Genomic DNA, 27,727 nt, shown 5'->3' with positions numbered 1-27,727 from the left:
ACGCAGGGTGAGCGGCGGCGAGGCGGTGCCAGGGCTAATTGTGATTTTCAGTTCAGAGGAACATTCTTGTCTTCGAGCGGCGCTGAGGGACGAGCCCACCTCACAACGCCACGCTGCAGTCGAACAATATTAAATTAGGGGTGTTGCTTTATGAGCGTGCAGACCTGACATGTTTACTGCGTGATTGAAGGTTGCAGCGAGGAGTGCGAGCGTTCCCTCGTCAGCAGATTTCTGGGTTCACAGCCTTTTCAAATCACTGGGCTCCTAATGGAGGCAGGAACCAACCTGATCAAGCTGATTACACTTTACTGGCTCGTAGAGACGCTGCCTCGGGTTGTTTACGGGCCAGATTATTGGAAACGATCGAGGTCGTAACGAGGCTTCGGAGTTCTCCACGAAAACCTGCACAAGACTAAACAGACTTTGTAAAATAAAAAACTCTCTGGAGTAATTTAACTAATCCTGTAAAGAATGTAGGGAGATTTAATTGATAGTTAATCCCATCCCATAGTTACTTCGCTCCCTGGTGTCATAAAGGTTTTATAGGTCCTCCGTGTTAGCAGATGGGACATGGACCAAACAAAACAATCTGTGATGTTAAATAAAAGTTTGTCCAAGAGGGTTTCTGTCATTTTAGATAATTCCGTGTTCATGTTTCTGATCAGTTTGGTTTTAATTGGTTATTTGATGATATAAAAACGGGCTGAGACACATCTCTGCTGCACAGATACGCAACATGGTGGCGCCTGTTCCAGGGTCAGTGTGGAATACAGTGCTAAATGTCTGCAGGTCAGCGTCTCCACCTGGGGGACGACTGTTCACTCTCCATGAAGGACGACCCCAGTGCAGCTCAGATCAAACACATGAGGTGAGGTGACAGGAGAGAAACCATCCATCTTCTGGGTGTGATCCATTTCTCATCCACCTTCTACAAAAAACATGAGAAACGAGTCCGAACTGATTCCAGCAGCCCAGACTGCAGAGATCAGATGTCAGCCAGGTTGTGTCTGTGCTGTCTGAAACCCAGTCTGTGTGTGTGTGTGTGTGTGTGTGTGTGTGTGTGTGTGTGTGTGTGTGTGTGTGTGTGTGTGTTCGCCCACACTCGTGAGTGTTGCAACTGTTTGTTTCTGGGAGGAAGTCGTCCTGAAACGATAAGTGGAGGAAACACTCAACACAGATGATGTATGAGAAACACAAACGAGGCCAGATGAAGTTAGTTTAGCCTCTCCAAGTCACACTGACCCTGAAAACCACAGCAGGACTTATTCTGGGAAAGACCCTCTCACAGAAAACCCAACCATCACTCACGGCGTTGTGTGCCGACGCCAGCGGGAAAGCAGCAGAGCGGAGGACAGCGTGACCGCAGCCTCAGGCGGCTCGGGCCCACAACAAGGGCCGAGGCCACGGAGCCGTAAATCTGAAAGATCCCTCTGAGATCCCCCTCTTGCCAAATTGGTCCATATTTTCTCGGGCCGATCGTCTTTATAACACACTGCAGACGAGCAGGAACCGCAAATTCTGAGAAAGCATTTTGGTGTGAGTGATGGCGCCGCCGCCGACGCCAAAACTGCTCTTTTCTAAGAAATGTTTTTGCTAGTTTCCAACTTTGCGCTTTCCAGGTGCGACAGCGGGGTCATGGCGGCCAAACCCTGAATTTAGCTCGAACTTTACTCTTAGTAACGACACATCAGATTTAAGAGTTTGGATGTGGGATGTTGAAATCCAGGAATCCGCTCGCCACGTGTCGGAGTGCTCGTAATGGATCCAATTCGAGCGGCGTCCCTCGAGAGAAACACCACCTGACAAGATTTGTCTTCGCTGCAGCTTCCATGAAATCATCGAGAGGAAAAAGCACTTGCTCTTTGAATAGATTCGGCGAGGCCCAGGCGAAGCCAAAGCCTTTCCAACATCTGGATCCAATGAGCTTTGCCCGATCCGCCGCTGCCAGGGCCACACAGATGTGCTGACAGGGTCTCAGCCAATCTGCCATCTCACGTACGGCTTCCTCCGATCCGTCACCGGGCCCTGCAGCCTGCACGGCTCCGCAGCTGCTTCCCTACCTGGAGCTGCGATGCACAGCGCGGCACCCTGCTGATCTGCGGTTTGCATTTCCCAAACATGCGCCACCTCATGTGGAACTGTGTGTCGTGGCTGCAGCTGCTGTGTCGTGGAAATAAAAGTGCAGCGTCATCTTAACAAGTTTGTGAATCACCGCGGGCAGCAGACAGTTTACAGGAAGAGGTCACCGGTGATCTGTTTCCCGTCCTGCCTGCAGCTTGTAAACAAGTCCTCGTGTTGTTGTTGTTCCACTTGGGGACACTTGTGTTTCTGTAGGTGGCGCTCTTTCCGGCCCTCCGTCTCTTTCAAACAAAACGCTGCTGCTGCTGATGCCAGACACATGAAACACACACTTCCTGTGCAGCAGCAGCAGCAGATAAACCAGCTGACAGGAGAGTTAAAGAACAGATGATTACTCCCATGAAAATGTCACTTTGCTCAATTCAAACATCCAACACACGCGAAACACAGCCTGTGCTCAACATTTCTCTCCAGTGCATCATGGGAAATTTCCAGGAGTCACCATCTGTGAGCTTCTTAAATTGTTTGATTCATGCCTGGTTTATCCCACGTGCACTTCTCGCTCTAATTATTTCAGAAAATCAAGTGGTTACTGTATTCTGGGAACCGTGTGTGTGTGTGTGTGTGTGTGTGTGTGTGTGTGTGTGTGTTGGGGGGCTGTGCATGCAGCCTCAGCACATTTCCAGCGGTCGTCACTTATAGTAAAGTCTGACTGTGTCATATGGCACAAATCAGTCGCCCCAGCTTGCAGCCAATGATCTACAACGAGCTGGATACATGGATGAGATACGCAGTCCAGCAGTGCATTGTGGGTAACATCACGTCACCCGTCGGCGCGGGAGCTTTTTCCCGGGGCCCCTGGCTGAGAGGGGAGGGCCCACAGGTCTCTGATCAGACGTGGAAGAAGCTGCTGGGTCTCTGACGAGCCAAGTGGCAGAGAGGAACAATCCTCTGAAGGTCCTGACTCCAGTGAACGCTCTCCCTCACGTCTCCTCTGGAGGACGGACGGTGGTGATGGAGGACGAGGGGTCTCCAGATAGAATCCTCAGAAGTGGGTTTTGCCTGATTTGCCTCGGAGGCTTTGAAGGTATCAGGTTCACAGAGATGATGACTTCATTGTCTCGCAGACGTTTCCCCGTCTTGCTCTCCTGTAACGCAGCACGTTGGGCCCGGGTCCTGGTGCTGGAGAGGAACCCGACTCCGCCGCGCCGCGTCCCATCGATTCCCCTCGCGCGTCCTGCTGAGGCTGCTTCTTATTTGGATCCTTCCCTCCGCTCAGACGTTCCCACTCAGTTGTATCTGTCCACAGAAGCAGCAGCAGCAGCTTCGGAGTCTCTTCATAAGTAGGTCAGGGGGCGAAGGCCAAGCTGTGGCCTGGAGCTGAGGAACCGTGGTGGAGGAGAGGGGGGATCACAGATGAAAGGCTGGATGATGAATGAGATAATAACTTAAACATGTAACTGTGGGACAATCCTTTTGTAATCAGATTAGTTAACGTGCTATAAAATGTGTAATGAGGTTTGAATACATCTCTGCACTAAATTACACTAAATCCTAAATATATATATATATATGTTTAATTAATAAGGAGAATATCAGAGAAATGTCACTGACAATGTTAAAGAAAGAGATTTAACATTAACTGAGTTTGTTTCTCCTCCTTCAGTGAAGTTTGGTGGAGTTAAGTAGCTTTTACGTCGTCCCACAGACACACAAACAAACACACATGACAACACAACCTCCACAGTCAGAACATCAACCACAACACTACACAAGAGTGCAATAAATCCCTGATCCCCAGACTTCAGACGTGTTGAGGTGAAGATGGAGGGAAACGGAGATTTGTGTCTCTCTGATCCTCTTGGGCCCGACTGAGGCCCCTGAGGGCCCAGGTGTGAGTGGGTGGTTTCCTGTCAGGAGCATATTCATCTTCTTCTCCTGCTCGCAGACACGTCTCTTCTTCTTCTTCTTCTTCTTCTGTCTTCTAGAGGATGTGGGGAGGACCCAGCGCTGCAGGGCGGGGGTCTCAGCTGCATGACACCATCTCACTCTACCTTTGTGATCCGGCCTCCTGCCTCCTGCCTCCTGTCTCCTGCCTCCTGCCTCCTCACTTCACACGGACCAGGACATCCAAGGTAAGAGTTACTGGAGCTGGTGGGACCCTGAACGCCTCACAGGGCCCAAACTGATGGTGCGTTCAGGTGCTCCTCAACAAAATCACCGTTTATCACCGAGAGGGTTTCTTAAATTCAACTAATTCTGAGTTTACGCTTTAGAAACCTGACGTTTATCTTCATTAAATTAAATTTAAAACCTGAGTAAAACCCAGTCTCCCCACGAAGTCCGTCCAGTAGCTGTTGTGGAGCCTTCAGTCGTCTCACGTGACCCTGGGATGACCTTGATGCAGATAGAAGCAACATGCATGAGGGTTGTTTCCATTATTTCACATCTACTACTCACGTTTCCATTGGTGAGGATTCATTCCTGATCGATAATGACATGAGAATGACCTCAGACTCGTTTTAAACTGTGTTATTCTCCTTGACATCATCTGACATATCTGGTGTGTGATTCCAGATCCAGTGGGAACAGGACGTTCAGTTCAGAGTGGGACTTTGAATCAGGTCTACATGTGCAGAGCATGAGGGCTCACACGTGTTTCCAGTTAGCTTGGGTAATTAAAGCTCAACACAATGAAGCTACTGCTGCAGAGCTAACATGTAAAAAGATATATATATATAAAGCTTATATTTACAAACAGGGTGGGTTCAACCAAGAAGATGAAGTTGTACATGCCTGCCTCATGCTAGGAGTTTCCCCCTGTTTCCAGTCATTATGCTAAGCTAAGCTATCCTGCTAAGGTGCTGACCCTCGAACACTTCTGCAGAAAAGCCAAATCGTGAACTGTCATTGAGGAAAGTCCTGCAGCTGCATCCACCATGAGTGTACATGACCCATGTTCGCCGACTGTCGCTGGGTCTACTAACCCGAGCACTTGGACGACGCCTCCCCCGTCTCACATCTGGAGAAAGAAAACAAGTGTAGACACATGATCTTTGCCAACATGTCATAAATCATCAATTTATGAATCATAAATGTGCAGCAGAGTCTCGGGATGCTGTTTCTTTGTTTTGGAAGCCGTGAGAGACAGATGTGTCCGTCAGGTTTCAATCTGAATGGCGCTCTTTCTTCCACGCGTGACAGTTAGATGAAGGGAATGAAAGGGGGGGGGGGGGCTGACCTTTCCACCCTGCGTGACGTCGCACGACACCTGATACGGCGCAAAGGTCGAGGGGCAAAGGCGAGCGTGGGTCGGGTGACGTGAACAGAGCGTGCCGAGAGGAAAAAAAACGGAAGTGAAACTCAATAAAACAAAGGAGCAGAAGCTTTGATGGGTGCAGGGATCGTAAAGGTCAGTTTCAACAACGACCGACGTGACACAGATCTGTCACTTGAAACTGAAAAACAGGAAGTGAGGAAAGAAATCAAACAAAACAACAAGTTAAGAAACAGAGACGGTGGAACATGTCCAGGGTCAAGAGCACTCATCTTTATCTCAGACTCTGCTGGGGTTCTGTTTACTAAAAACAAAAATATGCTGATGGTGCATGATGCCATGTGCCAAAACTCCAAGTGAATTATGGGTGTTTAGTGCTCGCTCACACACACACACACACACACACACACACACACACACACACACACACAGACACACACACTCAGGGGCTGAGGGCTGAGCATTTATCTCACTGGACGCTGACCTCTCCGAGTCGGAGAACAAGGTCAGAGTGAGTGCAGTTTGCCCGATCTGGACCCGTCGCTGCATCTTTGGAGGAAACATTTGTTATGGTTAAGACGGCATCGCACAAATATTTAAAGCTACAGTATTTTTGGCAAACGCGAGAGCTCCACAGTTATCTGAGGGGAGTTATAAAAGCTTTCATGAACCCACCCTTTACTTTGGAACAGCAGAGGAGAACATTCGGTGCCATTACACAGCGGAGTTTCACCGCTGCATCCATCTGGCAGCTCCGCAGGGGGACAATGAAAACCATGTCTGTGGTCCACTTAAGTATCTGGATCCTCTAATTGCATCTGAACAAGTGTTTAGGTTTTGGGGGAGATCAGGATCAGGACTTTGTCCAAACCCCCACACGCACACGCCTGCACCCACACACCATCCCACTGCAGAGTGAGGTTCACCGGTGAGAGTGTCGTGTCCAGTGAGGGACCATCGGGGGTCATTAATGAGGAGTGAGACCTCATCAGGCCGAGTCGCTCTGAGCAGGAGCAGGATGTGAAGTGAGGCTCTATTTGTTTTTGTGGTTTGTGTGACCAGGGGAACGGGCACAGAAACCACCACATCATGAAAGAAAGAAAAATAAATCCCATTAAGGGACCAGAAACCAGCTGCTCATAACATCTCCACTCAACTTGTTCGAGCTCTTCACAGGAGAAGCCATATTTTCCACTTGATAATCACCATGTGCCATGAAATCTGTTGGATTGAGTCACATTTTCTCAGCAGCCATGGCCCAGTTTACACAGGAGGACGGAGAGCGGCTCTAACAGCAGGAACATGGTTTGGAAGTTGTTCATTCCTCGTCAGCATTTTGAATGTAAGTTTCCAGATTCCCTTTCCTTTTACGCATGGACGCGATCTGCCTCAGTTCTGAGCTCCGTGGTGATATTTGTGTTAGAGGGGGGGGGTGTAGAGAGAGAGAGGGAGGGAGAGAGAGAGGGAGAGAGAGAGAGAGAGAGAGAGAGCGGCTCTTCAGCAGCATCGTCTCGTATCTGGCAGATCTGAGACAAGCCAGCACCCGCCCTGTGGAATCAGCATCTCAGCGCACGGACCTGACAAGTGCGCCTCCCCCTCCTAACGCTGCCTGACAGACCATCGTTGCAGGCTTCGCCTCCGGCAGTTTGTTTCTTAAGAGGCCAGCTCCAAGCCCCAGATCCGCACATTCTGCTCTCACGTCGTGCGGGGAATCACCCGCAGAGCCGCGCCGGGGACCTCTCACGCTCCATCTCGCTTGGCGCTTGCGCGTAAAGGCACCGGGCATCAGTCGAGGGCCAGACGCGCACGGTGTGGATATTTGATTGTTGCTGTGCCCGCTCGGGTTTCCAGCATCGGCCGCGGGGACACTGCGCGCAACGCACCTGTGGATGCAGCACACGCCCCTGATGCTCGGACTCGAACCTGTGGAAAAGAGAGGATTCGTCACGTTCACTTGATCCCGCTGCGCTCCGTGTATTTGGAGGAGAGACGCCATGCTGCTGAGCGTGTCCCTCCTGGTGCTGCCCCTGCTGAGCGTGACCGTGAGCGGCGGCGGCGCGTCCTACGTGCCGTGCGAGCCGTGCGACCAGAAGGCCCAGTCCATGTGCCCCCCGGTGCCGCTGGGCTGTCAGCTGGTGAAGGAGCCCGGCTGCGGCTGCTGCCTGACGTGCGCGCTCGAGGAGGGCCAGCCGTGCGGCGTGTACACCGGGCCGTGCACGCGCGGGCTCCGCTGCCTGCCCAAGAACGGCGAGGAGAAGCCGCTGCACGCGCTCCTGCACGGCCGGGGCGTGTGCCGGAACGAGAAGTTGTACAAACTACTGCACCCGTCGAAAGGTGAGATTCATGCATATCACACTTCCATCAATCAATGACTCCAATTAACCAATTAATGACTTCAATCAATCAACTGCTCTCATCTGAATATGAATTAACTGATGTGAAGTTCATTTAATTATTAGAGGACCGTTAAATCCATACTTGCTGCAAAACTCGACTTATTAGTACCAGTTTTTATTGCATTATATGATTTAAATCTAATGTTCTGCAGTAAATCGTATCAATACTTATTGATCTGATATTATATCTGTTGCATTTGCATCATGTGTCAATCACCTCAGATCTGGTGCTGAGAAATAAACGGGCTGGACAAAGATGTGATTCCTCTTCTGTCAGTGCAGGAATTTTAATGAAGCCACAAGTGACACACCCACACACAGACCCACACACAGACCCACACACAGACCCACACACACACAGACCCACACACAGACACACACAGGACAGTAGTATCAGTATTCCTCCCTCAGCCATAAAGCTCCTCTTCCTCGGCTGTGTGACTTTCTGTCCGTGGTCACATGACGACAGCGTGGTCGCTGTGGGAGCCGCGAGGCGGCCGTGGGTCGGCTCTTTAACGACGAGCTGACACCTGTCATTACCCAGGCACACGACTCCAAAGCCCCCGTGCGCCTTGACCCCGGTGAACCCTGTCAACAAGCGGTGCCAAGTGCCGATCAACCTGTCATCTGGCTTTGAAAGGGCCCTGGTGGGGCCGCGGGCTGTAAATCAGTGGGTTCGGTGTGAGTGGCCCCCGGCTGACACTAAACACAGGAGAAGATTACAGGTGGTGCTCGGCGAGGCTCCTCGCTGGCTCCTGGGAAAGGCTGTTCAGGGACAGTGGCGGTGCCTGAGCCGAGCTTTGTGGGTAATCTTGGCTCGTGGCCCTTCGACCGGCTCCCGTCCAGGTGTGAAATCGCAGTTCACCATCTTCCCTTCGTCTACAGTTTCTTCTTTTCTCTTTCTGTTTTGTCTTCCCTTTCAGTTCCACCTTCACTCATCCCCCACCTGCGCCCTTTCCCACACCTAACCCACCTTTTTGTCTGCGCCTCTCTATTCTCTCCCACCACACTGCTTCTTCTCCTCTTTCCCCGGCTGACTGCTGCCGCCCCTCCTCATCTTTTCCACCCTATTCTTCTCCTCCGCCGCTGCCCCCCCCCCCTTTCCATTCTGTCTTGTGCTTCATTTTCCTGCAGATTGGAGTTTTAGTGTTGAGGCCGAGCTCGTCTGGAAACATAAATAATGTGTGAGCGGGCCGGGGCCAGAGAGCCGCAGAGTGTCTGGCTGGGTAACGTCAGCACCGAGTCCAGTAACGTTCACATGAGCCCGGTCACAGAGCTGCAGAACATCGGATCATTTCATCTCAGCATCTGACAAATGATTGTATAACCAAAAGAAAAAGAGAAACTCCCAGTCTTCTATTCATCTTCCCTTCGCCTCCCTTTCCCACACTATCCTCTGCTCCCTCCCTCCGCTCTTTGTTAGTCCCACCCTGGTCTCTTCATCGGCCTCCTCCTCCTCCTCCTCTCCCTCCCTCCCTCCCCGTGTCTCAGGCTGTGCAGTGATTCAGCAGAATGCAGCCTGAGAGCGTGGGCTGCTGACCCTCCTCCTCCTCCTCTTCCTCGCCGTTCTGCCCGTCAGCTTTAACTACACATCTCCTGCTGGGCGCTCACTCAACACACAACACAATCCTACAGGCATGATTCTTGCACCGTTGCATGTTCATTCTTACGAGTGCACGTGACACCAGGAAGCAGTAAGTGGAAGCTAAGAGCAGAGAGAGGTTTTCCTGCAGCACAGGTCCGTCTCTCCAGGATCCCCACGCAGCCCAGAGACAGGAAGACGGCAGCAGATATGAAAGATGAGATCCGTCAGCGCAGGTCAGATTAGACGAGCGGCAGGATTAACAAGTGAGGACTTGATTGGACTCAAACTGGAGGAGAGAGAAGAAAGTGTGTCAGCAGGAAACTGGAGGGGGATCTCTCCTGGTTTTTACAAGAAGCTGTCATTATGGGGAGCGATGACATCATCACCATCACCATCATCACTGTGGGGGAGGAGGAGGAGGAGGAGGAGGAGGAGGAGGTGCTGGAAGAGGTTTTAAGCATCATTTGCAGCGAGGCCCTGACCTTGTTTCACCGCCCAGTTTGCTCAGTAGCTTAGCGATCACGTCAGCGCAGGAGCACAGGGGTTTAAATGCAGAGTTTTCAAATCTGCCAAAACGAAACGGAAACAAGTGCGTGACCCGGCGGTGGAAGTGGGCCAGCTGTGGCTTAGAGCCCATACGGGGCTAATGCATGTTAGAGGCTATAAATGAAGTGAAATATGAGTTCAGGGAAGCCGCAGCGACTCGTCGTGGTCGTATGAATAGAGGGTGGGACGAGGCAGAGGGCCGAGGGCTGTGAACCCAGTGCGGTTCTGCTCAGATGAAAGGTGCATGTACACCAGGGCTCCTGTGGGGGTTGGGGCCCAAAATGGGCTGCGGCTGTTTCTGGTGGCTCGCCACATGACAAGGGTAATAGCATGTTTTCATGGGCCTGGGTGCCAGGGTGAGACTAAATATCTCATTTAGGTCACTGGCTATAAACGTTTAAAAACCCCTGGTCTACATATACCCCCAAACTGGCAACCCAGCTCACCATAAATGTAGGCTCTGTCGTCCAGTGTGTCAACACGTCCAATCTCCCGCTGGCCCGCGGCCACCAACTGGGCTAAACACACACGGAGCCGCGGCAGTGAAATCATCACGTTGTGCTGTGACGTCTCCACATTGGACGCTCGTGTCCCGCGCCCTCATTAGCTCAGCTCTGCTTTTTAATTTTAGCCTCTCAAATAGCTGCGTTTCCAGGTGGGAGCCGTCGCGCGGCGCTCTGGATTCCGACGCCTCTTCAAAGAGTCGCCTGAACGCGGCAGAGAAGCGCTTTGAAGCCCGGTTCTCCCAGGACGAGCGTTCCACCTGCGGACGCCGAGGTGTTTGTGATCGGTTATTTTAAATCCTGAACGTTCTGGTGTCAGTTACTGACGATCGTAATCCTGCGTGAACGAGCTTCAGATAACTGTAATCTGTAATCTGTAATCCCCACGTTGAGATCACTTGAAGGAAGTGGTAAACTGGGAATTAGCAGGTTTATACCAATTAAAAGAATTAAATTAAAGTCAAACGATAACAGCAATGAAAGGGATTATATAACCTGGGTTTGGAAGGTGACTTTTTATGTTTTAATAATCCTGTAAAAGTTTGTATTTGTATTTGCTTCACTTGGGGAAGTTCATCTTGCAGCAGATTAAACAGACAATAGGCTCATAAATACATTTCAACAATAACACATAACACACGAGTAAGAAAGCACAACAACCTCAAAATGAATGAATGTTATATTAAAAATCTTCAGGATTCTTTCATGCACATGATGTCATGCACGTTCCTGCAGGTCGTGCATGTTCGTACACACACCAAGAATATAGAAAGACAAAGTGCTGACTCAGTCTCCCAGCTCTGATAGAAGACATCTCTGTGTCCTTGTCCCCTGCAGACGAAGGTCACGGCGACGCCCTGCTCCCCGTCCCCGAGTCGGTGCTTCCCCAGACCAAGGTGCCCTTATATGGCAGGGACCACATCAGCAGTCGGAAGGCCCAGGCCATGAAGCAGGCCAAGGACCGCAAGAAGCAGCTGGCCCGGCTGGGGCCCGCCAGCAAACTGGACTTCTCCCCGCTAAGCCTGGATAAACTGGACCCCGAGTTCGTAAGTGGGAACGTTTGTGTTATGTTTGTTTTGCTTCGCCGATCGAGATTCGGAACAATTTTCTTTCAAACCATATTTGGTTTGGACGAGTGGGAAAATCTCCCACACTGCATCCTGCCGCTTCAGGCTGTATTTATCTTGCACGCTGGTGAGGAGACTGGTTCTGACAAATCGGCCGCCAAGACGCCGGCGGGGCCTCGTTCACACGTGACAACACGGTGTGAACGGAGGGAGACGCCAAATCACAGACCTTCTCATTAGTGGAGGTTGTTCCCGCAGCTTTACTCTTCGGTCCTGGGGCTTTTCACTAACTTTCACATATGTTTGACTCTGGTAACCATAGAACTTCTCTTACCTGTGTGTGTCTGTGTGTGTGTGTAGGGTCCCTGCAGGAGAAGACTGGATAATCTCATTCAGAGCATGAAGGACACGTCTCGGGTCCTGGCGCTGTCTCTCTACATCCCCAACTGTGACAAGAAGGGCTTCTTCAAGCGCAAACAGGTAAACCCATCCTCTGGTGTCCCCGTCCTTGTTCTGGTCCCTCTCTGACGGCGCTGAACAACCTCCACCTTCTCTAACCTCGGCTTGTTCTGCAGTGTAAACCCTCCCGCGGTCGGAAAAGGGGGATCTGCTGGTGCGTCGACCGGTTCGGTGTGAAGATCCCCGGCATCAACTACGCCGGAGGAGACCTGCAGTGCAAAGACCTGGACAGCGGCAGCAGCAACAGCAACGAATGAGCCGGCGCTCCGAACCTCTGCTAAGAACCTGCCAATCAAGCTCGCACACGTGACGACTGCCAGTCCGGAGAATCAGACACAGACGCTCACGTGTGGTCAGGTGTGACGGACTGCGTTGATTTACTTTATGTTCTGAGGGGAGACACACTGAGGCTGCACACGTCCCCGACTGTGTACTATTCTCTTTATATCCATAGGTCATAGAGAAGTATATATATTTGTATGATATAGATACCGTGTTGTGTACTGAGTCTGTCATATGTTGCTAAATTTTGAAATCACGAGACAAGACATATTTTTAAATGTGGCTGAGAATCAAGTCGGACACTTGGGAGACAAAGTTTTATTGAGTGTTTGAGGTGTTAATGACGAGGGGAGATTCACACACATGTTTTCTGATGTTTAACTCACCCCCCTGTCACCGAGCGCCGGCCTGGAGGTGTCTGCACGATTCATTCAGGAGCCTGTTGGGTTTTATATCTGTTCTGTGGGACGGATCAGCTGACAGTGACAGGAACATGGGCCTGTTTTCACTGAGCCAAATCAGACCAGTTTGACTTCTACGGGATAATCCCAGTTGCTTTCTTGCAGAGAGACGTACAGTTTGTACTGGTTATATTAACAGAGCCGGGGGGCGGTAACTTCCTCTGCACATCGTTCCCACCAAATAAATACAAGACAAACCAATAGAGGTCCAGCTTCGAATCAAATCTAAAATCCCGCTCTCTTCTGTCCTCTGATGTATGGAGACGTGGTGTTGTTCCAGCGACAGATGAAGTTGTCCACCGTCCCCCAGTGAAGCATCTTGAAACGTGTCTGTCGGATTGAATCCTTCATATCAGCAGATTTACTGTACTGTGACCGCTTCCATATTTAAAAGGCCTTTTTTTTTTCGAGTCCTGAAAACTGCGTCCGCTGTTTGTAAATGTACTGACAGTGTGTGTCTGTGTGTGTCTGTGTGTGCTCCTGAGTGTGTGTGTGTGTGTGTGTGCTGTACGTGCCATGCCCTAATAGTTCTCAACTTGAAAAAGCTCTGGTTTCATTTCTCAGCATTTCCCTTCCACACAAATCATATGCAAAGGCCCCGTGTCGTGGGTGTGTGCGCTCGCTGGGTCGCCGCCGCCGCCACGCAGGCAAACGGCCCCTTGCTCTCAGGGTTCGCCGGGTCCTTTTCAAATCCTGCGAAGAGCAAGGTCGCCGAGGTCGTATGTAAATTCAAGTGCCTTCTGCCCCACGCCACTTTGAATTTGGATTTGCATGTGGGAACGCTCCAGCACCGACAGAGGAAAACCACGTCAGGTGGCGTGAAAGATACTTTAGACTGGTTTGGTTTTCAGACGAAGACGATGAGTCGCACGTCGACAGAGGACGAAGATCTCTAGACTCTTTGTTAGTTGGGTCGATAACTCGTATAATCTCCTGATGTTGTGACAGAGGCTCCGGATAAAGCTCCTCTCTCAAGCTGTAAACATGTTAAACACGGTGATCGTTTCAGAATCTGTTTTAAAAAAAAGATAAATGTGAACATTATGGTGAAATATTTATCAGGCGTGTAATTGATGTACTCTGTTTTTGTAATAACAAATCACTATTTAAATAAAGTTCCTGTACTCACTAAAGCACACGTGTGCACCCGTGTCCTGAATGTGCCGACTCGGCAGATCTCCGTGACCTTGAGGCTCGGGTGAGGCCGCGTGGAGGTGGAGCCTCGCGCGGTGACATCACAGAAGTCACGAGTCAGTCTCAGCTGTCAATCATCACGTCTGAGCCCGTTTTTATATCATCACATTGAAGAGGAGTTTATTCAGGAACATGTATTTACCATGTTCTTTGATTTTTTTTTGGTTTAGTTTGGTCCATGTCCCGTCTGCTAACAGGGAGGAGGCGGGGCTTATGATCTTTACTGCAGCCAGCCACCAGGGGGCGACGGAGACCCTTTTGCTTCACGCTTTAGAAGCTGTCAATCATCTTTAAGGTCCGAGGTAAAACACGGGAACACAGCAGCTTTAAAATGAAGATTTTCAAACTGCTGCATCTGAATTGACTTTGCTCTTGTGGGAAAACACTTGACACGCACTTTGATTTTTAAAGTTATTAGTTTTCTTTATTGAAAAGTGCAGCAGCACAACTTCAGATAAAAACACAGGCACAAACTGAGTCTATGACAATTTCCTACAAAATGTTTTAAAAATCTGTTAATCACTACGCAGTCTAAAGTCGTTTCCTCCCTAACAGCACCAACATGTCAGGTTAAAGGTGAACTCGGAGCAGTTTGACACGAGGCCTCGTCTGCAGGCTAGGACAAGAAGACACGTGTTGAGTCCGTCAACACACACACAGTACAAAACACACAATCTGAGCACAGCCACCGTTAGTAAAGCAAAGACGCTCCGGCCCGAGGTCTACGAGGAGGAGGAGGAGGAGGAGGAGGAGCCTCGTCTCTAAATTAATCTGACGGATTCTAATCCTGTTTCAAAAGTCACTGTGGAAACGCACACAGGTAACATGTAGCTTACTCAGACCTTCTTTGTTCCCCAGGTTTCTCAGGTGTTTTCTACGGTTTCTACATCTGGGCCGTGTCGGGCAGCTCCAGCTCCAGCTCTCGGAGGTACTGGCTGCAGTTGGGGTCGCCCCTCACGGTGGGGGATGAGGGGATGGGTCGGCCGGTGTGAGGGTTCACGCACCAGCACTCGCCCCGCTGACCGTGCAGGGACATCTTGCACTGAAAGACAAGTCTCTTTATTAGGACTGTTCATGGAGATAAGAGACATGACACAGATCTGAGAGGGGGCCACACTTCTTTTCCTTTAACCCTGTCACTTTGATGCTTCACCCACCTTCTACCCTCTAAACACTCATTGTCTCCCCCTCTTTCCCAGAATGCCCCTGTGGTCACCTGTTTGAGGTTGTACTGCCCCCTCTTGTCACAGTTGGGGATGTGCAGGGCGTACAGGTCCTCCAGGGGCCCTCGGTTATCTCTGAAGGGCATCTTAGATATCCGCTCCAGGACCTGGTCCAGCTCCTGCTGACACTGGGTCTTTCAAACACAAACAGAAGTCATGTTTACAGTCACGTCCGGGTGTCTGTGACATGCGGGTAAAAAGGAAACCAGCAGATTCCCCTTTTCCAACCGCGGAAACTTTACATGAAAAACCACGAGGCTGCAGAGAAGGTGCACGAAGCTGCAGGTGTAAATATCTGACAGAAGAAAAACCCTTTTCTTTGTGCCACAACAGTTTTTAATACTTTTATAAACTATATAAATGATGATTTGGTCTTTACGGTGTTTTCCCTGTGAGTTGTCGACAGTTTCGGGGACGAACTCATCTTCAAATATGGAAATAAAATGTGCAACAAACATGAGGAGCCGCTGCACCAGAGGGGGGCGCCACTGGGCCTCCTCTTCTTCTTCTGTGGTGTGAGATTCACAACACACCTGCTTTCATATGTCATCTGATGCAAAGAGCTCTTTAACTTTTCTTAAAAGAATAAATTAAAATGATTTGCCAGTTTGAAAAGCAGAAATTGAATCAGCCTAATTTATATTGATCTGATGTTTTATAGAGTTAAAACATTTGGGGAATATTTGCTGCTTTTAGACAGTTTTTACAGAAGAAATCATAAATCAATGCATCAAGAAAGTACAAATACTGAGTTTAGTTTATATATTTATATATAGTCTATAGTCTATATATCTTATTTCCACCGTGACCTTCACCTTTGACCTTAAACCATCAAATTGAATCCTTGTATCTTTGAGTCAAAATTAATATTTGTACAAAACTTGGATAAATTCCCTCAGGAATTCTTGATATCATGTTGACGATAACTCCTCCGGCCACTAGGTGTCGCCAATGCATAGACATACAAGTATAATAGAGAGAATGATCAGTAATAAGAATAGAACCTGTTAAATCACTTGACTATAAACACAGAGTTTCTGCAGAGTGGAATCTTCACCTGTTTGGGCCGAGCCGGCTTCACCTCCTCCACCTTGTTGGTCTTCATCTTGGTCTTCATCTCCTGCCGGTGCTGGCGCACGGCGCTCTCTTTGGGCCCGAGCCACGTGGCCTCTTTAGTCGGCTTCCGTACGGCGGGGACCTCGCTGACGCCCTGCTCGGGCAGCGGCTCCACGGCCTCACCTGCACACAGACACACAGCAGATGTCAGATACCTGATGAAGGAGCTGCAGCTGGCAGGAGAGGACACTTTGAGGGACTCGCTGCCGGCTGAGAGCTGTTAACCTGCGACAGGTCAGATGTGTGTGAGTCTCCCTCCTGCACTGTGGTGATGGATGAGGCCTGTTAGAGGCTGGGGGAGCAGCGAGATAAGCTGCAAGCTGCACAGATCACTTTTCACAGGGACACAGAGAGTGTGAAGCTGGAAACGCTTTGAGGGAAACACGGAGGTGGACTTTGAGCGAGCTGCTGCAGAGGTGACCCCGAACAAACCACAGCTCCGGCTTCCTGTTGGATCGACGACACAGACAAACGCTGCAAATGGTTCATGTCTTCAGGAGCCGTTTGTGCAATTTAATCAGCTTTAGCTTTCGAGGGAGGAGAAGTGAACATGTTTGGAGAGAGATGGATGATCTCATGTCGTCCATCTTTATCTCCAGTCTCTGTTCTGCACCTGCAGCGGCGACAGCAGGTTGAGGAGGAAGAGGAGCGATTATGTTTCATCCTGTGTCTTCAAGCAAGATTGTGCACGTTGATATCTTGGTTAGGTCTGAGACCTTCGTCTCCTTGGAGTCTGAACGGCAACATGAATCGATATCCCAGATGGAGGAAGCCGTCAGATCCGACCCGACGTGTTGTTTCTGACAACAGAACATACTTTGGGGTCTGGGGAGGAGGGAGTGGAAGAGGAGTGTCACTGCCAACCAGCGGGAAAAGAAAGTTAAATGATGTAAATTCCTCAGAAAGCAGCACGATCACATTTCAGCCCCGTCTAGCAGCGAAGAATTCGGTTTCAAATCGAGAAAATACTTTCTGAAAGCCCGTTTATTTTCCCAGAATTTCTGCAGGAGAGCGTGCACTTCACCTACGCACCTGAAGCAAAGAGGGGAAATAAGCACAGACGGTGGAGAATCGGCCAGTAAGTGGATAGTTCACAGTTATGCAAGGGTCAAGCTGTAACGTGCAGACTTGTGGAAAGGCATCTGTGGGCCAGAGAAGGAAAGTGTGTGTTCGCGGCGGACTGCAGAGACATTCTCTGCGCTCTGCAAGAGGTAGATTTGACATCCGGGTGTAGAATATGATTACAAAAGGCCTAAGAGAGAACGGGAGAAAGGAAATTCCAAACGAAGCAATAACAAGGAGCTGGCGCCTTTCGCCATCAGATAGATGTGGTGTTGTTGGACTTCAGCTCCCCCCATGACGCGCCGCTGTGTTCTCCCCGCCTCGGCTTTGAAGACTCGCTTTCTCCAGTAGAAAAGGGGCAAAAGTCAACTGGAATCAGGTGTGTGCTCACATGTGTGTCTGTGTGTGTGTGTGTGTTTGCTCGCATGTGTGTGTGTGTGCTTTTGTTTTGCCGTCTTACATAATCCCCTCAGTATCCAAACACAAACGCCATCGCGCCCTCTCCTCTGAGGAAACATGAGATGCAGAGTCCGTGCACACAAACACACACATGACAGTTTGCGAGCGATCTCCCGCCTGAACGTACGTGCACGCACACAAACAAACAGCGGGGTCAGGACCCCACTTTCAGGGGGCACTAGGCCTCTGCAGAACAAGCCGTCCCACAGCGGTGGGCTGGGGATCAGCAGTATCAACAGAGCAGCAGGCCTACTGTCCAGTCTGCTGCTTGAATTAATCCCCCCACAAAGGCCCGGGACGCTTCCTTTCTAATTCTGATCCATGTCGAATTCCCAGATGGCTCCGAGGCCAGAAGTGTCATGTCTGATTGTCCAGGTTCTGGTCAACTGAGCAAATGGCAGATTTGGCTGCGTGGAGGAGGGGAAGGTGGAAAATGACCGATGTGACCACGGCAACGTTTCCATGGAGCGTTCCATCGGCAGAACTCGCTGCCGGGACGTCTTTTTAATGTAGCAGCTTTAGCTTTAGCTTCAAGAAGCTGGTGGAGGATCAGTCAGTGCACGTCCCACATGTGGAGTCACACTTTAATGTGTCCTGTAGTTTAATGTAATGTCCCCTGAATATTTACTTCATGAAGATTTATTTCTAGACAGTGTAACTTTCTGTGCACCGGTTTCTTTGTGGATCTTTTCTAGGTGTTCATTATTTCCTGTTTTACTTTGAAGCTTTTCTCCTCGTGCGTCCCTCACTTCACTTCCTGTCTTTATTGGGTTTCTCTGATTGGTTGATGACCTCATTAGTTCCACCTGTTCCTCAGGGTTTTGGTTTCAACCTGAACACAGAATATGAAAAGTCCGATTAAAGACTTAAAGAAGAGTTTTCCACTTTCCGGACACAGCGGATGTTTGTTTATTTGTAGTTGCAGGATGATGTGAAACCACTGGACAGATTTCCAGGAAACGAGATGAAGGAAAGACTCAGGTATGATCTGGGTCAGGGGTCGGATCCAGGTATTTTACTTCTCTCATTATCATTGTGAGATTTCTTTTTGATGTTTTCACAGATTCCTCAGAGAATACTTCCTGGATCAGACGTGTTTAGAGAACTGATTTCTACTGGTCTGTGTAGAAACAGAGGAAACAACATGCATTTGTTTTCTTCTCTGTAAAATCTTAGTTATTAACATTTAAACTTTAAACTGCCTGAGAACACGTGAGGATGGAGCTTGTTTATCGGTTCCCTGTGTTTCTATGTTTCTCCTGTGGGTTGTTAGAGTTGTAGAATCAAGGTCAAACCAGTTTCCAGCAGTAAAACACCGGATCATCCCCGAGGTCACTGGTTACAGCCCTTTGGAACCAGTTGTCACCTGGGACAGGTTCTCAGGACCCTGCACACGAGACAGAGCTGAACTTTCCCTTTAAAAACAGGAATGCAGAAAGCGGCGCGTCTCCTCTTAACACACCTCAGACCAGTGAAATAGGTCATGTGCCACTTAAGAAGTCTCTGAGAGGCACTGAGCCGAGGAGCTGCAGTCCATCATCCATTACAAGGCCTTGTGGGACTGTTTTCCTAGAAACACAAACTCAGCAGAGTGCAGATGTGTTTACCTTCCAGGCTTTCTGGCCCGCAACAGTCATCCACCAGCAGGCTTCGGACAGGCTCTGGCACGTACGCACACACAACCAGGACCAGGCCGCTCGCTGCACCGGCACCACTGGGGGAACTGTGGGACGACTGGACGGGACCTGAACTGGGACACGGGCTGGAACCCAGCGGACCTGCAGTGGGGCAGCAGCTCGGGGACATTTCTTTGTTTGACAGGTGATGTGTCAGTCGAGGGGGAACTCGCACATCCAGAAGCTCAACAAGGAGAAAAAGTCTTCACATCCAAGGAGAGATGGCGTCTGCAGGAACTAAGATTCAGGCTCCGTCCTGGTATGAGATAAATATTCCATGTTCTGAAACTGGGAACGAGGATTTGAAAGGTTGAAACTTGGTGTTTGAAATCTTGAAACCTAATAAAAAGGGTTTTGCATGATTTGAAATTAAGTTTTGAAGTCGTGCAAACATTATTTGGTTCTTTTCTTTTCGTCTTGACGATCCCAAATAGCCTGGTACCCGACATGTGGTTTGTCTGTTCCTCAGCAGAGAGCAAACACAACTCGAGCTTCAGGGTTTCAGAAGCTTGTTTCCAACGTACGTGCACCAGTGCTCAGATCAAACCTGGAAAACCAGCTGATGCACAGTGACAAATCTGAAATGTGCTGAGGAAACACTGGAAAAAAACGTGCTGCTGTTTTGAAGAAGGAAAACTCAAACACAAAATAATGTTTGCAGAGATTTCAGCCAATTAAAACTTTATGGACGGCTTCGAAACTTAGTTCCAATCGTGCAAAACCTTTTTTATTAGATTTCAAGCTTTTAAACTCTGAGTTTCAACATTTCAAAGCTATTGGGCGGATTAGGGAACACCCCTTTGCTGATTCTTCTTCTGCAGCGTCACCAGTTTCCTGATGATTCCTAATGACTTTAGTCTTTAATGGCTGTGACTTCCTGCGTTTTCCTGCAGGGCCAATGTACCCAAAACAAAAGAGATGGGTTAGCACGAGCAGGGAGGCTCCTGCATCTGTTGTCGGGACATTAAGGGATAAATCATGACCAGACATTCCAAGAAATGTCAGGGCAACATGGAAGAAATGATGATGGGAACATAGAACTCACAGTCCATGATTGTTCCCACATTTGATCTGATCCCGTGCAACCTGCTGCTTCGCCCTTTGTCTCCAGAGTCCGCAGCATCTCAGACACTGTTTGGATTGTCTTACATCACCCTTGACCAGAGAGGACGATGGGAAGTTGCTCTGGATCTCAGCAGGCACGAGGAGATTCTTGGCACGGGGTGCACGTCAAGTCGACGCCCGGGGGGGAGATGGCACGAATGCCCCTGTTTTTGGAGACGCCCGGGGAGGGGGGATTATCTCTGAGCTATTTCAGTCCTGCGGGCTCCGTCTGGACGCCCCCGCAGGTACACAGGAATGCCCCTTGTTAGCTAACAATGTTATATCAGCGGCCAGATGGCACGGGAGCTTTTTTCTCCACTCACTTTGTTCCCCCCCCCTCATTTTCCCTCCTGACGTGACAAAACCTCTGCAGGTTTATTCTTTCTTTCTCAGTGTGCACGTGTCAAACTGCCTTAGTCGCCCAAAAGGAACCTTTTATCTGGGTCCAGGTTTCTGTGGGGACACGATAATATGTGATGCTGTGCAGCGGGGGGGAGGAAACCTTTAGTTTTTAAGAGGGAGACATTTTAAATACGCAGATAATGAATGAAACATGGAACTTTTAGTGAGAAGTTTGAGATTTTATCTTTATAATATTGTTAACATCTTGGAATAAGGATTATTTACTGAACACGTCTATTAACATCATCCTATTTAGATGATTTTACCTAAAGATCCAAACCTCTTTGTGCTTTAAACCACGTCAGGACGTTAACTCGGACTTTGGGAGATTTTAACGGGACATTAAAGAACATGTCTCTTCTTTTAATGCTCTACTTTCTCAAATGAATCTCATGAAAGTTAATTTCCTTGCTCTTTTCCTCAAACGCCTTTTGAACGAGACGTCAGGTCTGATCACGAGTGGATTTTCTGTGCGGCCGGAGGCAAATGAACTTCCTGCTGAGCTCAACAAGACAGTTTCAAGTATTTACATGAGTCCGTATCAGGTCTGTAATTACTGAATTAGTAATAAAAAACTCCCCGAGGTGTTGTCTGTTGTCTGGAGAATGAAATGAGCCACTGTCGTCCATTTCATTCCAAACACAGAAGTATCAGGTCGTTTATTCTCCCATGTTAATAAAGCTAATGACTGAAGAGTTATTATATATATTATCTATATTTGTATAGCTTCATTTAACTCTTCGGGCTGGAACCCACACTTCCCTCCTCAGACTCAGCCGCTCTAAGTCTCTTACGTGATCATTGGAGGGTCAGGGGAATATTGGCTCTGACCTTTTGACCTCTCACAGATCAGATCAGAGATCAGTGCGGCTCTGGATAATCCAGATCGGATCAATTCCACTTGTGTAAATCTGCACAAATGGGATAAGTTTCTCCTCAGATGTTCACAGGTTAAATTATTAAGGAGTGAGAATCAGCTTCGAGTCACTGCTCCACTTCATTAATGAGCCTTCACTCTGTAGTTCGCAGATTAACTCCGGGGGATGCAGAGATAAAAGCTGTGAGCCGACTCGTTCAGGGACTTTTCTTTTATCTCAGAAGAATTTACTGCAGGAAATCAAGTGGCTGGAGTCTCGGCGCTCACGAGCCAAGACCGAAGCGCCAGCAGTCGCTTTATTATGTGTTATGACGACGAGAGAAGGATGTAAACAGAGCAGGAAATCAACGAATCTGCAAAGAGCTTCTGGGCCTTTTCAGCCCCGCGTGTCTTTCTCTTTCGTTCTCTCTGACCTTGAGGAGGCCGTGCACCCTCCGCCCTCTGCAGCGCTCCCTGCCTTTGTCAGAAATCTCTCTTCCATCTGCAGCAGCGAGGCTTTTATCCAAAACAACCATTCTGGGCTCGTACCGGTTGTTAAGCACACATCTGACTTCAGCTCAGACCTTTCAGCCTGCGAGATGAAGCAGAGCCGGACCCACACCCGAGGGAGAGAGAGGAATCAGTGACATTTAACAAACGTCCTCCTCGCGAGCAAGCCTTTACACGATGCGTTGCTGTATTTGCTCCTCTTGTTTTGCTCTTATGTAACTCAGCTGCTTTATTACTTGTCTGTTATTGTTTGAGCACGGGCTGCAGAAATAGATTTTTGTGGCTCGGGGTTGCGTAAACGTGGAAGTGAGTGATCACCGTGACTGATTATTAAATCATAAATGTGTCATGAGGCGTCTTTTGACCTTTTGTCCACGTGCTGAGAGAGCGGGGCCACTCTGCACGCCGCCTCCGGTAGTTTCTCTGTGTTCCCGGGCTGCAGAGCCAAAGTAAACACGTGTCAGTCTGGAGGTAAACTCCGACAAAACATGGGTTTGGGAACGAGGAGGAATCACACCCCGGCTGGCTCCACTCCGCGAAAAACCTGTCAATTAATGAGGGTTTGTGAGTTTTCAGGCCTTCACTCCAGCTTTAATCTGTCCTGCTGGTTTTCACTGTCAACAGTAGTTTGTAGTTCCTCCTGCTCAAAGCCTAAAGTCCACGTTCCCAATCAATGCAGCATTCCTCCTGCTGCCTCTCTCTGTTGCTCCTGTGGAAACATCAACAGCAATACTCTGATGTTTTCTGGGGTTTTCTGTGGCAGCCAGAGCCACTTCTGGGAAGTTTGCAGGACGCCACCTCTCCTCTGTGTTTCAAGGGAGTGGAGGCCGCCCTGAGAACCACTGGAGGGTCCAGATGTGTCGGGAGCATATCTGAGGTTAACTTGTACCTTTTGTTTCCCTCGTCCCCCCCCCCCCTGTGCACAGCAGGCTGATTCACAACACTTGAAGCAGGTCTGCAGCACAGAGTTAGACAGAGCTGCAAGAAAGACTCATGCAACACTGGACTTTAGAGAAACTTTGAGGTTGTGCATGAAGTAGATAAGTGTGGAGAAGAACCCTGAAGCAGAATTAAACAATAAACCAACACGGGAGGATCTGCACACATCAAACATCACACAACAGAACCGTATCTGAGGGGTATCATGCATTCATCGTGTGTTCTACGCAGGATTCAACCCAACGTGCAGCCTCCTGCTCCGGCTGCAGTCTAGACAGGGCCATGAAAGATTGATGCAGAAACGCGGGTATCGGAGGAGGCACTGACCGCTGGTTGGCTCCCGGTGCTCCTGGCTGTGGGTGCTGGTCTCCGGGTCCACTTTGCGCCGGCACTGCCCCTCGCCCTGCACCAGCTGCTCCAGGGGAAGCTCCGAGTCGGGCGTCGGGTAGCACCGCAGCCCGGTGGCGCACCTCGGGGTGTACACGCCGCACGTCTCGCCCTCTTGCCGGGCGCACACGGGGCAGCACCCGCAGCCCGGCTCGCGCACGATCTCCGCGCAGGTCTCGGTGGGAGTCGGGCACAGCGCCTGGCGCTCCGCGGTGCAGCCCGGGCAGCGGAACACGATCTCCGCCAGCGAGGCTCCGGCGAGGGACGCGCAGAGGATCAGGAGGCTGCAGCGCACGGACGAAGGCATGGCTGCGGGCTGCAGGGAGGTGCTCATCACCGAGGAGCGAGGCGAGAAGTCCCAAGTGAGAGGAGGGGGAGACACGTGAAGGCGAACAGGTGAAGCCGGGGGGGGCTGGAGGTCTGCTGGGTCCTACACCTTCCCAGGTTCCTCTGCTGCTCGCGCTGAGGATCCCTCTGACTGGAGCGGCTGCACGTGGAGAAAGTTACCAGCTGCTTCAGCTGCTGCTGCTGCTTCTGTGACAAGTTCAGAGCCGTTTGAATCAATACGTTCAAATATTACCATAAAACTTCAGCTGCTGTAGAATAAAAAGTCTTATTCCTTTATTATTTATCAGGGGTGGAGGAAGTAATCGGATTACTGCAAATACTTCAAAGTGGTCCTCAGGATGTGAAGTATTAAAAGTATTAAAAGTATTAAAAGTACATTATTATCTGATGATCACTTGATGGATTGACTGGTTTGTACAATGGAGAGAAAAGTCAAATCACTTTTATCCCAATCAACAGTTAAAAGCTCAATAATCAAGTTTACTGAGAAGCAGCAGGTTAAACTGACCTCTACTCGATTATTGATTAATAACTGATCGTCCTTTATTGAAATTGATTTCATTTAGGCTTTAACAACATATGTTATCTTCTTATGTCACAGACCCTTTGCTCTAAGGGGACAGTCACATGACTGACGACCTTTAACCTCCTCCATCATCATCATAACACAAGAATCATGAAGTGTCCTCTTTTAATGTGTCTCTCAGTTTGACCTCTGACCTCTCCGTGCTGATCTCCAGTCTTCCACCTGAAGCAGGACACGTGAGCTGGAGCTCTGTGAGTTCAGCTTCTCCCTCTCGTGTGTCACTATACATTCACAGCCTGTTGGTCTCAATCAGCACAGCCCGTCCCAGCTCCCAGAATCCACGAGTACACAAACAGACAAAAGGACTATGTGCCCAGCGTTCCCTGCGTGGAAAGACCTCCCTCGCTGTGGCCGAGTCGTCCATTGACACTCAATTAAAAGTCCCCAGCTGCTCGCAGCTTATAGGCCCGTGTACAGTAATGCTACTGTGCACGTATGCTGAATGTTTCCAATCGATCGGCGAGGCCAAGCCTTGAGGTGCGGAGCCCGGCCGCCGAGCAAACTCCTATTAACCCCGTCCAGTGTGGCGGACTAATCGCTGTTTATCCAAGGGCCCAGGAATAGAAGTGGCATGTGTAACCTTACTCCGCAGATATAAATGCAGATTGTTTTGTTTTGTGGGTGCCCCCTGATTTAACACTATTTGGCCCTGTTCCCCGTCGGCCTCCCGGCTCACCTTAGGGCTGGGGGAGAAAGGGCACATTTGAGGCCGTCTTGTGTCTCAGGGGTGTGAGTCCGGAGGATGCCCAGAGGGCTGTTTGCACATAGAACCTCATATGTCATTTTATGAAACGTGGATGGAAAAGCAGCGGGGGAGACGGCCTGGCATGTTATAAATGCGAGCCCGGGGGCCAGGATTTGTGTCTGGGATGGCCACTGGCTAATAGGCCCAACAGGCCGCAGTATCTGCCCATGTGTGCGGAGTAATCCCCACCAAGGTCAGTTACTTAAATTCCAGCCCATGGAATTGTTAAGCAAACACAAGCTCTGGATAAACTCCACATTGATAGAGGAAGGCATGGGATCAGTGATGAGGACACATCCAGCACATGTGCCTCAGTGAGTCAACAGAGGGAGGTTTGTATGTGAGAGGTCATCTCCTTCGTTAGAGGACAGTCCGTCCCCGGAGCGTGTCCGTCTCACCTGGACTCTTTATGTCCTGCACGGGTCAGATCCACGCACAGCTCATCAACACTGCCATCAAAGTGTTCATATTAGTACGTAAAGAATATAATCATGATCACAACCTGTCGTGTGTGTTTGGCTCCATTATGTTCATGAACTATGTCAAATTAAAACAATTATTTCCTGGTCATATAAGGAATGTTCTGCCCAAAATAATATTCCAAACATTGGCATGATGAACATTTTTAAATTGAAGGCAAAATCAGAAGCTTTTCAAAATTATTTTATAACTTTAATAAACAGGTATACACGCCTCATGATGAGTTATAACAATGGACCAATACATTAATAAACAAAAAACAACCCTAACTACCCACAAATACATTATAAACTGGTAATTAACCAGTTTTAAATTGGTCCGATACTCTTTTTAAATGTTTTTCTTCTTCAGGACCCATTTAGAGCAGAAGGGTTTTATATATATTTGTGAAACATGTACATATGTCAAACTGACGTGTGTAAAAACATCTCCGTGTTCATTTCTCAGACTTCGATAATGAATGTGTGCACTGTTCAGTGTGTTGATTAACTTAATTAAGGCTCCCTCTGATTGGATAAGTGGGGCCATTGAGCAGGGGGGGGGTCGGAGGTGTAATTCATCATCAGATTACTGGGCCAGGCCGGTCACACCTACAGCAAACAGATGAATCACATGTTTCTTCTGTTCCTGAAAAGGTCAGAAATTCAGAAAACCTGCTCAGGAGTTTGAGTATTTCATGTGTGTCCAGCGATAAAAGTAGTTTTAAAGGTTTTTGTTGTATTTTATTGTGATGTTGCCTGAGAAGGAGGTTCTGAAGAAATAAGAAAACTAACTTTTGAACCTGAAACTCTTCAGCTGGAGAAACAAGCAGCTTCTCTCTGGATGGAAATGTTTACTAAATTACAGTTCATAAATCCTTACATGGAAATGTTCACATCACAAGTCCCGAATGGAAAAATGCTCATGTGTGTGCATGTGTTGTTTTTGTGCGTGTGTGTGTTGGAGCGTGTGTTTGTGCCGGAGCGTGTGTTTGTTTGCTGCCTAGCAACTGGTGATGCATGAGCAAATTAGGAAAGTTCTTGCTTTATTTGCTCCTGCGAATCTCAAAGTATTTGTTATTTATTCCCTAATGAAGCGAGGAGCCCCAGAAACCCGCTCCCTCAGCGTGAGGAGTAGATGTGAGTTTACACTCTGATCTCAGATCTGCACTCTGCACCGTCGACCCCCCCGTGTTTCCTGATGCTGACATCAGCAGCGTCTCTGTGAGAACATGTAATGGTCACTTCTCGCACGGCTTCAAATCCTCCGTCCAACATCAACCATTCAGCCCAAATCTAAATAAATCTAAACTAACACTGACACTCGTCAGCCAAGCAGTTGCCAGGCTCCGGTTTCTGTTGGTGCCACAGCTGGGATACGGTTTGACCAGCAGCCAGATGTGGTGCGAGGCTCAGGTTGGTAAATTTGACAGTTTGGCCCTTAGGGAACCACGAGCTCCGTCCTCGCTGCTCGGGTCGAACTGAAAAGGTCCAGATTTGACCTTTAAAGGGTCCTTACATGAAAGATTAGGAAACTGAGGCTGTTTTTATGGACGAATGATGAACCTTGTGTCTGAAAGTCACATGTGGTGACGTCTGCTGCTTGATGGAGCGACTGGTGCGTCTCATTGAGGAGGTGAGGGGGGTTGTGGGTAGGTCAAGGTAGGTCAAGGTTAGATTAAGGGTCAGGTTTTAGTTACACAATGAATGGAAGTCAATGCAAGAGTAGTGTGTGTGTGTGTGTGCGTGTGTGTGAGTCCTTGCTCAAGTGCACCACCCAGTGGCCACCTGCAGTACCATCAGCCCACATTGAAATCAGCTAAATTAGCATGATTTGGGTTTATTTTTATAAAACAGGGACTTTTTACGTGTGAATTATGTAGTTTATACTCTTTTATGGTTACAGTTAATATAAAGAAGCTGCAAATATCGCAACAAAACAACCAATATGTTTATGTCACAGTCGTGCGCCTTTTTTTGAGCGAACGTCCTTTTTGGCCGCTCAGA

General features: G+C 49.1%; 2 protein-coding genes across 2 annotated transcripts; one reads left to right on the top strand and one right to left on the bottom strand.

Annotated features, from left to right (window-relative positions):
• The first annotated feature begins 6,820 nt into the window (after positions 1–6,820).
• On the top strand, positions 6,821–13,788 carry igfbp5a (insulin-like growth factor binding protein 5a). The gene is made up of 4 exons (XM_035150737.2): positions 6,821–7,690; positions 11,224–11,432; positions 11,814–11,933; positions 12,029–13,788. The coding sequence occupies exons 1-4, from the start codon at positions 7,351–7,353 to the stop codon at positions 12,167–12,169; spliced, it is 810 nt and encodes a 269-aa protein (XP_035006628.1). The 5' UTR covers positions 6,821–7,350; the 3' UTR covers positions 12,170–13,788.
• Positions 13,789–14,251: 463 nt separating this feature from the next.
• Positions 14,252–24,121, bottom strand: igfbp2a (insulin-like growth factor binding protein 2a). Its single transcript, XM_035149746.2, has 4 exons — positions 23,524–24,121; positions 16,130–16,311; positions 15,066–15,206; positions 14,252–14,891 (listed from the first exon to the last, which is right to left on the bottom strand). Exons 1-4 carry the CDS (start codon positions 23,915–23,917, stop codon positions 14,733–14,735), a joined length of 876 nt encoding a protein of 291 aa, XP_035005637.1. The 5' UTR covers positions 23,918–24,121; the 3' UTR covers positions 14,252–14,732.
• Positions 24,122–27,727: the final 3,606 nt, after the last annotated feature.

This window comes from Hippoglossus stenolepis, chromosome 24 (assembly GCF_022539355.2).
Source record: "Hippoglossus stenolepis isolate QCI-W04-F060 chromosome 24, HSTE1.2, whole genome shotgun sequence".
NCBI classification, from domain to species: Eukaryota; Metazoa; Chordata; class Actinopteri; order Pleuronectiformes; family Pleuronectidae; genus Hippoglossus; species Hippoglossus stenolepis.
This window is presented reverse-complemented; position numbering and strand designations above follow the sequence as displayed.